Source organism: Schistocerca serialis, chromosome 2 (assembly GCF_023864345.2).
Source record: "Schistocerca serialis cubense isolate TAMUIC-IGC-003099 chromosome 2, iqSchSeri2.2, whole genome shotgun sequence".
In the NCBI taxonomy this organism is placed as follows: Eukaryota; Metazoa; Arthropoda; class Insecta; order Orthoptera; family Acrididae; genus Schistocerca; species Schistocerca serialis.
Window position 1 is genome coordinate 411,981,274 of NC_064639.1, and position 12,527 is coordinate 411,993,800.

The 12,527-nt window shown below is 43.8% G+C and overlaps 1 protein-coding gene across 3 annotated transcripts in view; it reads left to right on the forward strand.

Annotated features, from left to right (window-relative positions):
• The first annotated feature begins 2,267 nt into the window (after positions 1 to 2,267).
• Positions 2,268 to 12,527, forward strand: part of LOC126455578 (uncharacterized) — a 213,670-nt gene continuing 203,410 nt past the window's right edge. For all 3 annotated transcript variants that reach the window (XM_050091334.1, XM_050091335.1, XM_050091333.1), the window contains exon 1: positions 2,268 to 2,400. In XM_050091334.1, the coding sequence (XP_049947291.1) occupies positions 2,320 to 2,400 (81 nt within the window). In that variant the 5' untranslated portion in view covers positions 2,268 to 2,319. The remainder of the gene's footprint in view (positions 2,401 to 12,527) is intronic.

Genomic DNA, 12,527 nt, shown 5'->3' on the forward strand with positions numbered 1-12,527 from the left:
GTTTTAGTTATAAATTTACTAATTGTGTTCTTCGGAACACGAAATAAATATTCCAGACTTTTAAAAGAGTCCCCTGTGGCTAAATAGCGTAAAGTTACTTGAACTTTAATTTTTGCTTTTACTGCTTGTCTCATATTAGTATCTGATTTTGAAATCAGAGGTGAAACGCGTTCCAAAAGGTAGTCAAACTGCGCCTGTGACATTCGTAATAAGTTTTTGAAATCTTCAGGATAATGGTTTCTTAGTTCCATGTCAACCAAATTATGTGCCCTCGATGTTCTTTGAAGTATCCAGTTCCTGATCCACCATCGTCTTTTCTTCCGTTTTCTTGAGGTTCCACCAACCGATTCATTCTCTGTGCCAAAACAGTAGCAAAAACCGTACTCATCACAGCGCAACTCTCGATAAAGAGCTCGTTCATGGCCGGCTTCGCGCGATCAACTGAATCACGCTTTCGTTGACACTCCACTCCGTGTGAACTGTCCATGCCCCACGACTGATGGTTTCACTCCTGTCATGGCACGAAATCAAGCATGAAGGCGTGGCACACATTCGTGCTCGCGCCCCGTGGGAACCCAGCCTTGGGTTTCAGCAGCTTCATAAAGCTTCTCCCTTCCACCGCAATGCCGGTCTTCGACGTCAAAATCACCGTTCTTGCGCTCCTTTCACTAACAGGTGCCTTGCCATAGGTCTTACCCAGCGTATTACGAGCCTCAGTCGCAGATTTCCGCTCGCAAATAACGAGAACTGGGCTCGTATGTTGACATATTCAATCAAGAATAACTTTATGAGGCAATCACAAGTCGACTAATATTTTGATGGCGTTATGTTTACAAATACCTAACCTTATTGTATGACACTTATGACCTGCCATCTGCACCAGCAAGTGCCGCGACTGCCATATACAGGGTGTTTATAAATGAATATCGGGGTTTAAACGCTTTATAATATTTATTATATTAAACTTGCAGTTATAAATGATACATGAAATGAAAGAGCAACTAAACAGTTTTACCAAGAACCTTACAAATATTCAATGTGAGCACCATTTATCACACGGCACTCATCAAGTCTATAGCCGAGTTCTCCCCAAACGTTGATAAGTGTGTCTTCAGTGATTGTAGCAACAGCTGCTTCAATCTGGTTTCTTAATTCACGGAGGTCTGCTGGTAGCGGAGGCACGTACACACGATCCTTGATGAAGCCCCAAAGGAAAATATCGCATGACGTTAGGTCGGGTAAACGTGGAGGCCATGCAAAGCAATCCCTGTCATTGGGCCTCTTGCAGCCTATCCAGAGTTGATGTGTGCGGTGTGATAAATGGTAAAACTGTTTGAGTTGCTTTTTCATTTGACATACCATTTATAACTGTAAGTTTAATGTAATAAATATTATAAAGCGTTAAAACCCCGATATTCATTTATAAACACCCTGTATTGCAAAACGGGCCGGCCGGGGTGGCCGAGCGGTTCTAGGCGCTACAGTCTGGAACCGCGCGACCGCTACGGTCGCAGGTTCGAATCCTGCCTCGGGCATGGATGTGTGTGATGTCCTTAGGTTAGTTAGGTTTACGTAGTTCTAAGTTCTAGGGGACTGATGACCTCAGATGTTAAGTCCCATAGTGCTCAGAGCCATTTGACCCATTCTGCAAAACAGCGGAAGCTAAGTAGTAGACCTAATATTTTTTAGCCTTCACCGTTAGCATCTAATTACCCTGGAAGCAAATGTGCGCAGTATTTTTACTCGAGTTTTGTCAAGTTTCAGAAGAAAAAAGGGTAAACTATCTTCTAAAAGAACTCTTGCCATGTAACAGTAAGGTACTGCATGTGCCCCAGCGGGGCGATCAGTGAGTTAATAACCTCACACAGGATACGAAACATAAATCCCAGGACGTTTTCAGTGAGCTATACGTCCCATTTATAACGTTTCGTTGTGAGTGATGCTACCGAAGCCATATAAATCACCTCGGTTTTCATTTGACGTGACGAGGCAGAGTAGACGCGTATACAGACACTCCAAATCAGAGAAATTTGAGATGATCACTGGGAAAGGAGCGGGGCAACCTTACGTTCCTAGCCAACGACGCTAATTCCTGAGTCCCAAATTATGCTCAAAGAGCTGATGCCTGATGCGAAACAGGAAGAGGACACAGATGGGATCGACGAGCAGGTGAGGAAAGGTAGCCTCGATGAGCACACGTGCCGCGGAGAGATAGCGCTTTTCAGGGTTTTTCGTATTTACTAGACCGGCGCCGGATGGGTCACGCGAGGTCGCCGGGCTGCGGAGCGCGGTCGGAGTGGAGGCCCACTCGCTACCGAGATGGAGGCTCGAGCGCTGCTAGTGGCGGCTGTCGCCAGCGTAACGGTATTCTTCCTCGTCTCTGCAGACCTCATGGCCGCGGTGAGTAGCTTCTCTGTTTCTTTATTCCACGAATCGACGTGCCAGCGTCATTTGTACCTTTGTAAGTTTGCATAATTTGACCCTCCCACGCAGTCGAAGTCGTTAAAACACGATTTGTGAAGTGGTTTGAAAGTAGAAACTTCGGGCACTATTGGGCCGAGAAACCATCGTCAGCAGCATGCAGTTTTTAAGGGGGTGGGAAACAACAAGCATCAACTGACTGGGCCAAAGCTGAAGAGAGCAGAACGAATATCTAGAGACCATCAATGACAAAATCCTCTGCAGTCCTAAAAATTATATATTTCTAAAAAGAAAAGCTCAACCCGATACAGGTCCAAAAAAAAAAAAAAAATGGCTCTGAGCACTATGGGACTCAACTTCTGAGGTCATAAGTCCCCTAGAACTTAGAACTACTTAAACCTAACCAACCTAAGGACATCACACACAGCCATGCCCGAGGCAGGATTCGAACCTGCGACCGTAGCGGTCGCGCAGTTCCAGACTGTAGCGCCTAGAACCGCTCGACACCCCGGACGGCCAACCTGGTATAGGGACTTTTTTCCCATCCTCATGTGCATATGCAAAAGTACGGTATACGTCAATAATAACACCTAGCCACATTGTTAACCTAAGAAAAGCTAAACAGAACCAACAAGAATTCTTAGAAAAAAAAAAAAAAACCTGTATGTACCTTAAAATGTGAGTCCATAAAAGATTACTGTTGTTAAAATACATTAAAATATATAAAAATCGTGTATCCCTGGTACATGGCATGAAACAGGATATCCTCCGTATTTATTTATTTATTGTTCCGTAGGACCAAATTAAGGACAAGTCTCCATGGTCACGGAACGAGTCAATACATGAAATCATAACACGATAGTAGAAACAGATAAAATGAAATATAAGAAACATATTCAGGCGACAAGTCGTAAGTTTAAATATAGAAAAGCAACAATGTAACACTGGAATTTGCTTAATCTTTCATCTCTTCCAGGAGTTCCTCGACAGAATAGATGGAGTGAGCCATGAGGAAATTCTTCAGTTTGGACTTTAAAGTGTTTGGACTACTGCTAAGATTTTTGAGTTCTTGTGGTAGCTTATTGAAAATGGATGCAGCAGAATACTGCACTCGTTTCTGCATAAGAGTCAAGAAAGTGCATTCCACATGCAGATTTGATTTCTGCCTAGTATTAAGGAGTGAAAGCTGCTTCAATACTAGGCCTGCCACATAAAAGGTCCTCAATTAAAAGAGCGGAAAACACCGTCGAATCAAATGAATATGTGGAGTATAATCATCATCATCTTGGACAGTTTCCAGCCTCTGGCTGGGTCTGTTTCGAACATAGGTCTCTCCATCGTGTTGTATCTTGCCACCATCTCTCCATCTTCACCTTGGTCCAGTCTTCTCCTTTCTTCTGGACGCATTCCTCCACTCCTTTCAGCCATCTGTCTCTCGGTCTTCCTCCTGGTCTCTTTCCTTTCTGTTTCATCTCGTGTATCCTCCTGGGTATCCTCTTCTCCTCCATTCACTTAACATGCCCATACCATCTAAGCCTTGATTTCTCTATCCCCTCCTGTAATGGTTCCACCTTCATTAACTCTCCGATCCTCTCATTTCTTAACCTGTCTATTTTTGTCACTCCGATACTGTTTCTCAAGAATTTCATCTCACTAGCTTGTACTTTGCTTTTCTCTTTTCCTTTCATAACCCAGAAGTATTGCAGCTAGGCAGGTACCAGTCCGAAGTACCGTTATCCAAGTTGGCGACGATAACGTCATCCAAGATGGCGGCGATGACGTCAGTCAAGATGGCAGATTTTGGCAGGAAGTTTGAATTTTGGCGAGAAAGTGCCACACCCCTCTCGCCCAGAAAAATGGCGCTAAATTAAAATTCCAACAGGATAATGCATCACACCTAAGAAAATGGCGGGAAAAAAGGACTTGTCTTTATTATTTAACCAGTTTCAAGCAGGTGTGTTCTCCACTGGTTCTGGACTCCAACTGGCTTAGTTCATGTCGGTGCCACCAGAGTGTGCTCTCCTGACGTCAGGTGATGAAGCAAGTACCGTCATTCAAGATGGCTGCACCCAGTCTGTTCACCACGAGCTCCAGAACCCAACTGGCTTAGTTCATATCGTGGCCACCAGACGGCGCTACCGTGAAGTCGAGTGATGACACAAAATCGTCTGCTCTCTCTCATGCACTCGTTATAACTGGACACGTGCCACGTCAGCAGCCCACAAATGACCGCTTACATCACAGACTCAAGAGCGCACCTTTATACTTGCGATGGACATAGTTGTCTGTAAATATGCTAACTAAAGTAACACCCACATCGCTAATCTAACCTATCAATTACCTAAGTACTTAATTCCATTTCAGTTTTAATCATATTCAATAAGTCAATTTACAAGTTCAATATTCAATGATCAAATGAGAAGTTCCACATTTTCCCACTATCAGCGCAGTGTTCATTCATGACCTAGCACCCCCCGCCCCTAGAAACTGCACTACTACTACTACTACTACTACTACTACTGCATTAGTTACGTGATTCGACTTCATAGAACCTAGGACTTGGAATCAATTTTCACCAATGCCACACCCACCTGGACTTGGACTCAAAGAGTTAAATTCTCAACCACGATCCTCAACCTGTGCACAGTGCATGGTGTAACCCAAGATGGTGGGGCGAAATAGCTGGAAAGCAGATCTGAACACAAGACTTTATTTTGCAGGCCGTGTCCCCACCATGATGTTTACTGTCCAACTGACATAGTACACATTACTGCCATCAGATCGTACTATCATCCCTCCTATGACCTAATCCCAGATGGTGGTCTGAGGGGCGAGAATTATGCTAAAATTACTCAGGCAGCGCTAGGCTGCTGGGGAAAGTAAGGAAGGAGTCCACTCTATTTACTTTCGAACATTTTACTTAGAGCTCGAATACATTTATCACACTGAAGCAAAACACTCTCCATCTTCCAGTTTGATTATGTTGGAAGTGTCTTTTATTTAAATCAGCAGATGTGTGGTGTGTTATGGTTTCCGCCGTAAGACACAGGAGGCACTAGCAGCAGCAGCAGCAGTTTGAGATGACAATTCCCAGAGGGACTGTGTACACCGCTAGGAATGCTTGGCTGGCTGTACGCTGCGCTATTCTGGGGAGTATTGTGTAATATCTTTCTCCGCACTGGAGTGCAGCGCAGCTGTGTGTCATTGCACCAGCATAAGTGCCTAGGTGACTTCTAAATGGGATGTTCGTAATTTTTCTCTGCTGGGATGTAGAGAACAAGGATGATAGCATGTTGGGCTGGCTGATTTGAATGGGCGCGGATCTGTAGTACTTGTATGTAGTTTGGGGACGTGCCACATTGCATGTATTTCCGCCGAATGGTCAAAACACGGTCCTGTTGCACTAAGGTCGTTCTGTTTCTACATGAGTTGCAGAAGGTGGTGGATATGTCTTTATACGACTTTTGCTCAGTGCTGACTTACATTGGAACGATCACATGCGGAAAGCTGTAGAAATGGGAGCAGTTGCAAGATGCGTAGGGTGTGACTAAAAACATGTTTTAATTTTACTGTAGCAGATAGTTTCAAGGAAAGGTGACTCGTTTAGAGATATGAGAGTGCCTGAAATATGATTCACTTGTGGCTGTGAGCCTACGCAAGTATGTGCTTGAATGGAAAGATATGTTTCCAAATGATGGACATAATTTCTAACATATAGTCTAACACTACAGATCAGAGAAGCTAGTGTACATTTTCCTTCTTACGACCTTAATCAGCACATCATCTACTACTACTGTTTGTGTTGCTTCTCAATGAGTCATGGCCTGTAACTCTGCGGATATGTCGTGGAACCTCTGATACAGTCTCGAGACAGAATGCGCTGCAAATAATAATTCTTTGGGGTAGGTGTGAGGGGGTCGCAAATACCGCGTACACGCCACGTTCCTTAGCCGAATCACTTTCAAAGTTCATTGTTTTTATTCTGAGGTTGCATCGTGGGCTTGCATATTCCTACGATCATGGTCATGGTATTTGTCCTGAAAAAAGAAAACTACCTCAATCAGAGGTAATGTCGTACCACCATTTGTAAAGTGGGTATAGCTTTTAACATGGATACTTGTGTGCACCTGTAGAACAAAGAGCGCTTGTGAGAGCAACATGCAATAGTTGTTGGGATGGAGTGTTTTTCTTTAACATCTGGTCGATTACGTCTCTCTTTCTATGAGACTGTGGTAGGACTCGCAAGAAGAACATAAGGGACAAGCACACGCATCATTGATTTTGGGTCAGTATTATTTCGTATCACAGGCAATGATTTATTGACGAACTTTTATACTTATAGTGGCTGTGGGTGCATGATATGTACGTATTTGAGAATTAGGTTTATAAAGCATGTGTTTGTGGAAAGGAGATGACTATGCCCTGTAGTAGGGAAGGTATGGAATTGACTTGGAGTACTGTGATAGCAAAGGGAAGAGTGTGTCCAGTCGTAAGGCAGGTAGAGATATTTCATTTTTCAGACCCACTGCTTTCAGTAGAGTGTATTTATGATACTTCACTCATTGTCGAGTGACGTTCAATTGAGATCGCAATCGTAAGATGGGCGGCTTTCATGATCAAGTGGAAATTTGAGAACATTGTGTATGGAGGTGCGTTTGCGCTGGACCATTACTCCATCCCATGTAAATTGTTTGGTTGACTGCTTCTGAACATTTCACGTCTTTATTTAGTTGAGAGAAGATCGATTGTGGTGTGTGCATCTGGCACATGGAGGATAAGTTTGCCTGTTCTCCAGACATGGGAAAGACCTTAGTTGGCTTGTAAATTATATGGATGATCTGGAGTATATTAGATTAGCGAGATAGGTATTTGAGGGTGGAAATATGATTTTTCATATGTTTGTTTCTAGTTAGTCAGTGATCTAGAGCACACTCCATGTAGCTAAAGTTTCGTGTATGTAGAGAAATGATTTCGCGTCTGTTTGTCGAGAATTATGTTGCGTTAGCGATCGGTAGGACGCCGCCTAGCGCTTGATATGGAGAAGAATCGGGAAAATTGTATAATATTACGGAGAAAATACGTGTGTTCTTGTAATCGCCGAGTCTGGAGATGTGTATAGAAAAGCGAGCAGGCAAGGATGGAGCGACAGAGACACATTTGTGTAGAGGGGAAACGACTGCGAATTTGTAGAACAGTTCTGAGAGCGATTTCGGCCCGCTGCTGTAAAAGGGTCGATTTTGTATGGTGGGGGATACGAACTGTATGTTCGCTAGATCGACACCGTACGCGTTGATATATTGCTGAGTTGGAGATCGGTTTCACTCACTAATATTCAAGCTCCTGGCTCCAGTGGGAGGAGGGTGTAAATTAGTAGGTGTGTTTACGTATTTGATGATCTGTAGACAATTTTGCGTGGTTTAGTTGTCAGTGTGAACTGGTGATCAGTGTAAAGTAGTTTATTACCGCAGAATGTCGCGGCTGTAGAAAGAAAGAAAAGGCTGACGGTGCTTCCCTAGGACTGGATGGCATTGTAACATATAGCCGGTGTGAGTGTAGGCATATGATAATCTTTTCGGGTGCTGTACAGATATAAAAGATAAGGGCATTGTTTCTATAGAATGTGTATGTGTTGTATTGTAATAAAATATGTATATATTGCATTGTAAAGTTACTATGGTATGTGTTATTGCATGACCAGACAGAATGACTGTGCGTCCTATCGTGAGGGACATATAGATTCAGCACATTGATAACGACGAGGGTATGATAGAGAGTTTTTACGTGAAAAATTATATGTGCTATAGATACTGAAGCACAGTCGTCAAGAGGAGACATTGCCTGTACAGTGATTGGTGTCGGATGGTAGCAGCAATGATAATATTTAATTGTAGTTAGATTGGTAAATGTATTCTGGGCTTGCAATATTTGTGAGTCTAGTATGTATTTGATAATTTGGGGAGAAATTTGTGGGTTTAACTGTCAACGCAATTTAGCGATCTGTGTAAAATAACCACTGGAAGTCCGAGAAAGAATAGGTAGGTGGCACTTCGACACTAGCGGCATAAGTAATTCGCCATGTAAATTCGATAAGAGCAAATAAGAATGCTCGATTCATTGACATCGTTTGTGCTGGGATATAGGAGTCTCTGCATAGCGCAGGGAACGTTTGCGTATGTTGAAATCTGGAGGGGAAAGTCGTTAGGAGCGCTGGGATGAGTGCATTCGATATTATTTTCGTAAGGAGGTTCTGTCAGAGTAGGAATTTCCATGCATACAAGCTGGGACATATAGAAAGCTAGAGTTAACTATTTCTGGAAGAATATACAATTTGGGAGAGGTCGAGTAGGTTATTATGTTAGATAGCAATGTGACTTGAGTTTAAGATTGATAACGTTGCTAGATGCGGTTGCGATGGTATACGGCTACCCGCGGTGAAACGTCAGTCAAACTTCACGTATGGTCTGTTAGAATCGCTAAGGAGAAAGCAGGTTCTGCTATTGTGGAATGGACTTCTGCAGGGTCTTTGCCGGACCGCAGTTAGAGTGAGGGTAGCGAGGAAAGCCCCACGTGTGCGGCCCTGCTTGGAGGGTGTGCACTGTAAACAAGTCCCAACCCCTGTCCGGTCGAGTCATCAATGGTGCTTACATACAACTTTCCCCTGCATTTGGGGGCAGCTCACGGCTGCACTCTTGCCTGATCACGTCAACGTGTGTGTCTAGGTGAAAGCGTGTTTCGATAGAAATTTCTCAGAAATGACGTATAAATGAGATGTCGCCGCCTCATGCTTGCAGGACCCAGGAGGGTACCAGTGTGTGGTTTGACAGCTGATGGACATGCCACATTGGTGGGCTTGTATGTGCGCTCTACTGGGCAGGGGTTGGCGGAGGGTGCTTACAGGTGTTGATTGAAATATTTTGGGAGCAGGTGTGTAGGCAGTGCTATGAGTTATTTGGACAGTTTACGAATACTGAGCTTGTCTAGACATACCTGTGCTGAATTATTTAGGAGGAGTATGAATGTCTGTAATTAAATTATTTACATAAATTAGGAGTTGTTTGCGTGTCTGCAGACTGTCTATTGTGAGCACAAGCATAAGATGGAGAGTGTTTTGCTTCAGTGTGATAAATATATTCTATCTCTAAACAAAATGCTCGAAAGTAATAGAGCGGACTCCTTCCTTACTCTCCACAGCAGCCTAGCGCAGTCTGAGTAATTTTAGCATAATTCTCGCCCCTCACACCACCATCTGGGATTAAGTCATAGGAGGGATGATAGTATGATCTGATGGTAGTAATGTGTACTACGTCAGTTTGACAGTAAACCTTGTGGTGGAGACACCGCCTGCAAAATAAAAACTTCTGTTCAGAACTGTTTTCCCGCCATTTTGCCCCACCCTCTTGGATTTACCGTGCACTGTGCACATTAGTACACGTTAGTACAGGTTAGTGTACATTAACCCACCAACATTGGTCAGTAAAGCGGTGTGGTGCTGGGTTGAGGATCGTGGCTGAGAATTTAACTCTTTGAGTCCAAGTCCAGGTGGGTGTGGCATTGGAAAAAATTGATTCCAAGTCCTCGGTTTTATGAAGCCGAATCACATGACTAATGCAGTGGTCAATAGGAGTGCAGCATTCTAGGGGTGGAGGGTGCTAGGTCATGAATTAACACCCCACTGATAGTGGGAAAATGTGGAACTTCTCATTTGATCATTGAATATTGAACTTGTAAATTGACTTATTGAATATGATTAAAATTGAAATGGAATTAAGTACTTACGTAATTGATAGGTTAGATGCACAATGTGTGTGTTACTTTAGTTAGCATATTTACAGATGTCTTTGTCCAGCCCGAGTATAAAGGTGCGGTCTTGAGGCTGAGATGTAAGTGGCCGCTCACGGGCCGCTGATGCGTCGCGTGTCAGGGTATAACACGCGCGAGAGTGAAGACGATTTTGTGTCATCACTCGACTTCACGGTAGTGCCCTCTGGTGGCCACAATATGAACTAAGTCAGTTGGGCTCTGGAGCTCGCGGTGAATACGCTGGGTGCCGTCATTTTAAATACCGGTACTTGCGTCATGATCTGACATCAGGAAAGTGCCCTCTGGTGGCACCGATATGAACTAAGCCAGTTGGGCTCTGGAGCTCTTGGTGAACAGACTGGGTGCAGCCATCTTGAATGACAGTACTTCCATCATCACCTGATGTCAGGAGAGAGCCCCTTGGTTGCACCAATATGAACTAAGCCAGTTGGAGTCCAGACCCAGTGGAGAACACTCCTGCTTGAAATTGGTTAAACAGTAAAGACAAGTCCTTTTTTCCGTCATTTTCTTAGGTGTGATGCATTATCCTGTTGGAATTTGAATTTCGCGCCATTTTTCTGGGTGAGGGGGGCGTGGCACTTTTCCGCCAAAATTGAAACTTCCCGCAAAATCCGCCATCTTGATTGACGTCATCACCGCCATCTTGGATGACGTCATCGCCGCCAACTTGGATAACGGTACAGGTGTTTGACTTGTTCCAATACTCCCAGGTTTTGGATGCATATTTCAGGATCGGGACATAGTACAACCGGTATATAACCTTTTTACTGATTTGGGCTACTTCCTTAGTCAATATTAAGCTTCTGACACTTTTCCGAAATGCTTCTGCTTTTCTCCCCCGCTCGTTTATTTCTCTGTCGTTTTCTCCATTTTCCTGTATCAGGCTTCCTAAGTACTTGAAACTCTCCACGCTCCTCAATCGTTCTCCACCAATTGTTATCCCATTTGTTCCTCTCTCCTTAGTTCTTGTTGTGATAATCATCTCACTCTTACTTATAATACTTTTCATCCCATATTCTTGTACTGTTCGATCCCATGCATCCAACAGCTCTTGTAAAAATGGTTCAAATGGCTCTAAGCACTATGGGACTTAACATCTGAGGTCATCAGTCCCCTATTCTTAGAACTACTTAAACCTAACTAACCTATGGACGTCACACACATCTATGCCCGAGGCAGGATTCGAACCTGCGACCGTAGCACCCGCGTGGTTCCGGACTGAAGCGCCTAGAACCGCTTGACCACAGTGGCCGGACAACTGCTCTTGTACTTCCTTCTCCTTATTCCCCCAAATCACCAGATCATCTGCAAACACTATAGTTTTCATCTTTCCTTCACAAATTACTTGTGCTACTGTACTCATTATATCACATGGATCCGCTAGAAGATAGACAGGTAGTCTTTCGAACACTGAAACGCCGAAAAAAGGAGGATTATATAGCGTGTTCGGACATTCTCGTTACATATTTCTACGACTTGTAGAGAGGAGTGAGTACATAATATTTTGAATAGGAACCCATTTCTGGAAACGTCATTCAACAACACTACAGAACATCGAAGTTATAGGCCCCGCCGTGTGTAAATGTGTGTATATACAGGTTGATTCCGTGATAATGTCACAAAATGTTTTAGTGATGATGGAGAATCACAAATGCATCAATTTGCGGTAAGAGTCCCTGTTTCGGCAACGAACGAGTCGGAAGTTACAAGCGGAAATCAATCTGATATCTCTGACAGCAAAGTACATGTACTGGTACTGTCGTTGCTAAAATGTAGGGTATGCAACTTTCAAAGCTGCTAATATGGACCAAAATAAGAAAAATTGTCTGGTAAATGTGGGCTGTAAAATGCGAATTTTAAGAGCTATGCGCACTTGTTCCATAGAGGAGATGTGTTTCATACTAGCGAAGATAAACAAGTGCTCATAGCTCTTCAAGTGCTCATTTTACATCTACATCTACATCTACATTGATACTCCGCAAGCCACCCAACGGTGTGTGGCGGAGGGCACTTTACGTGCCACTGTCATTAGCTCCCTTTCCTGTTCCAGTCGCGTATGGTTCGCGGGAAGAACGACTGTCTGAAAGCCTCCGTGCGCGCTCTAATCTCTCTAATTTTACATTCGTGATCTCCTCGGGAAGTATAAGTAGGGGGAAGCAATATATTCGATACCTCATCCAGAAACGCACCCTCTCGAAACCTGGCGAGCAAGCTACACCGCGATGCAGAGCGCCTCTCTTGCAGAGTCTGCCACTTGAGTTTATTAAACATCTCCGTAACGCTAC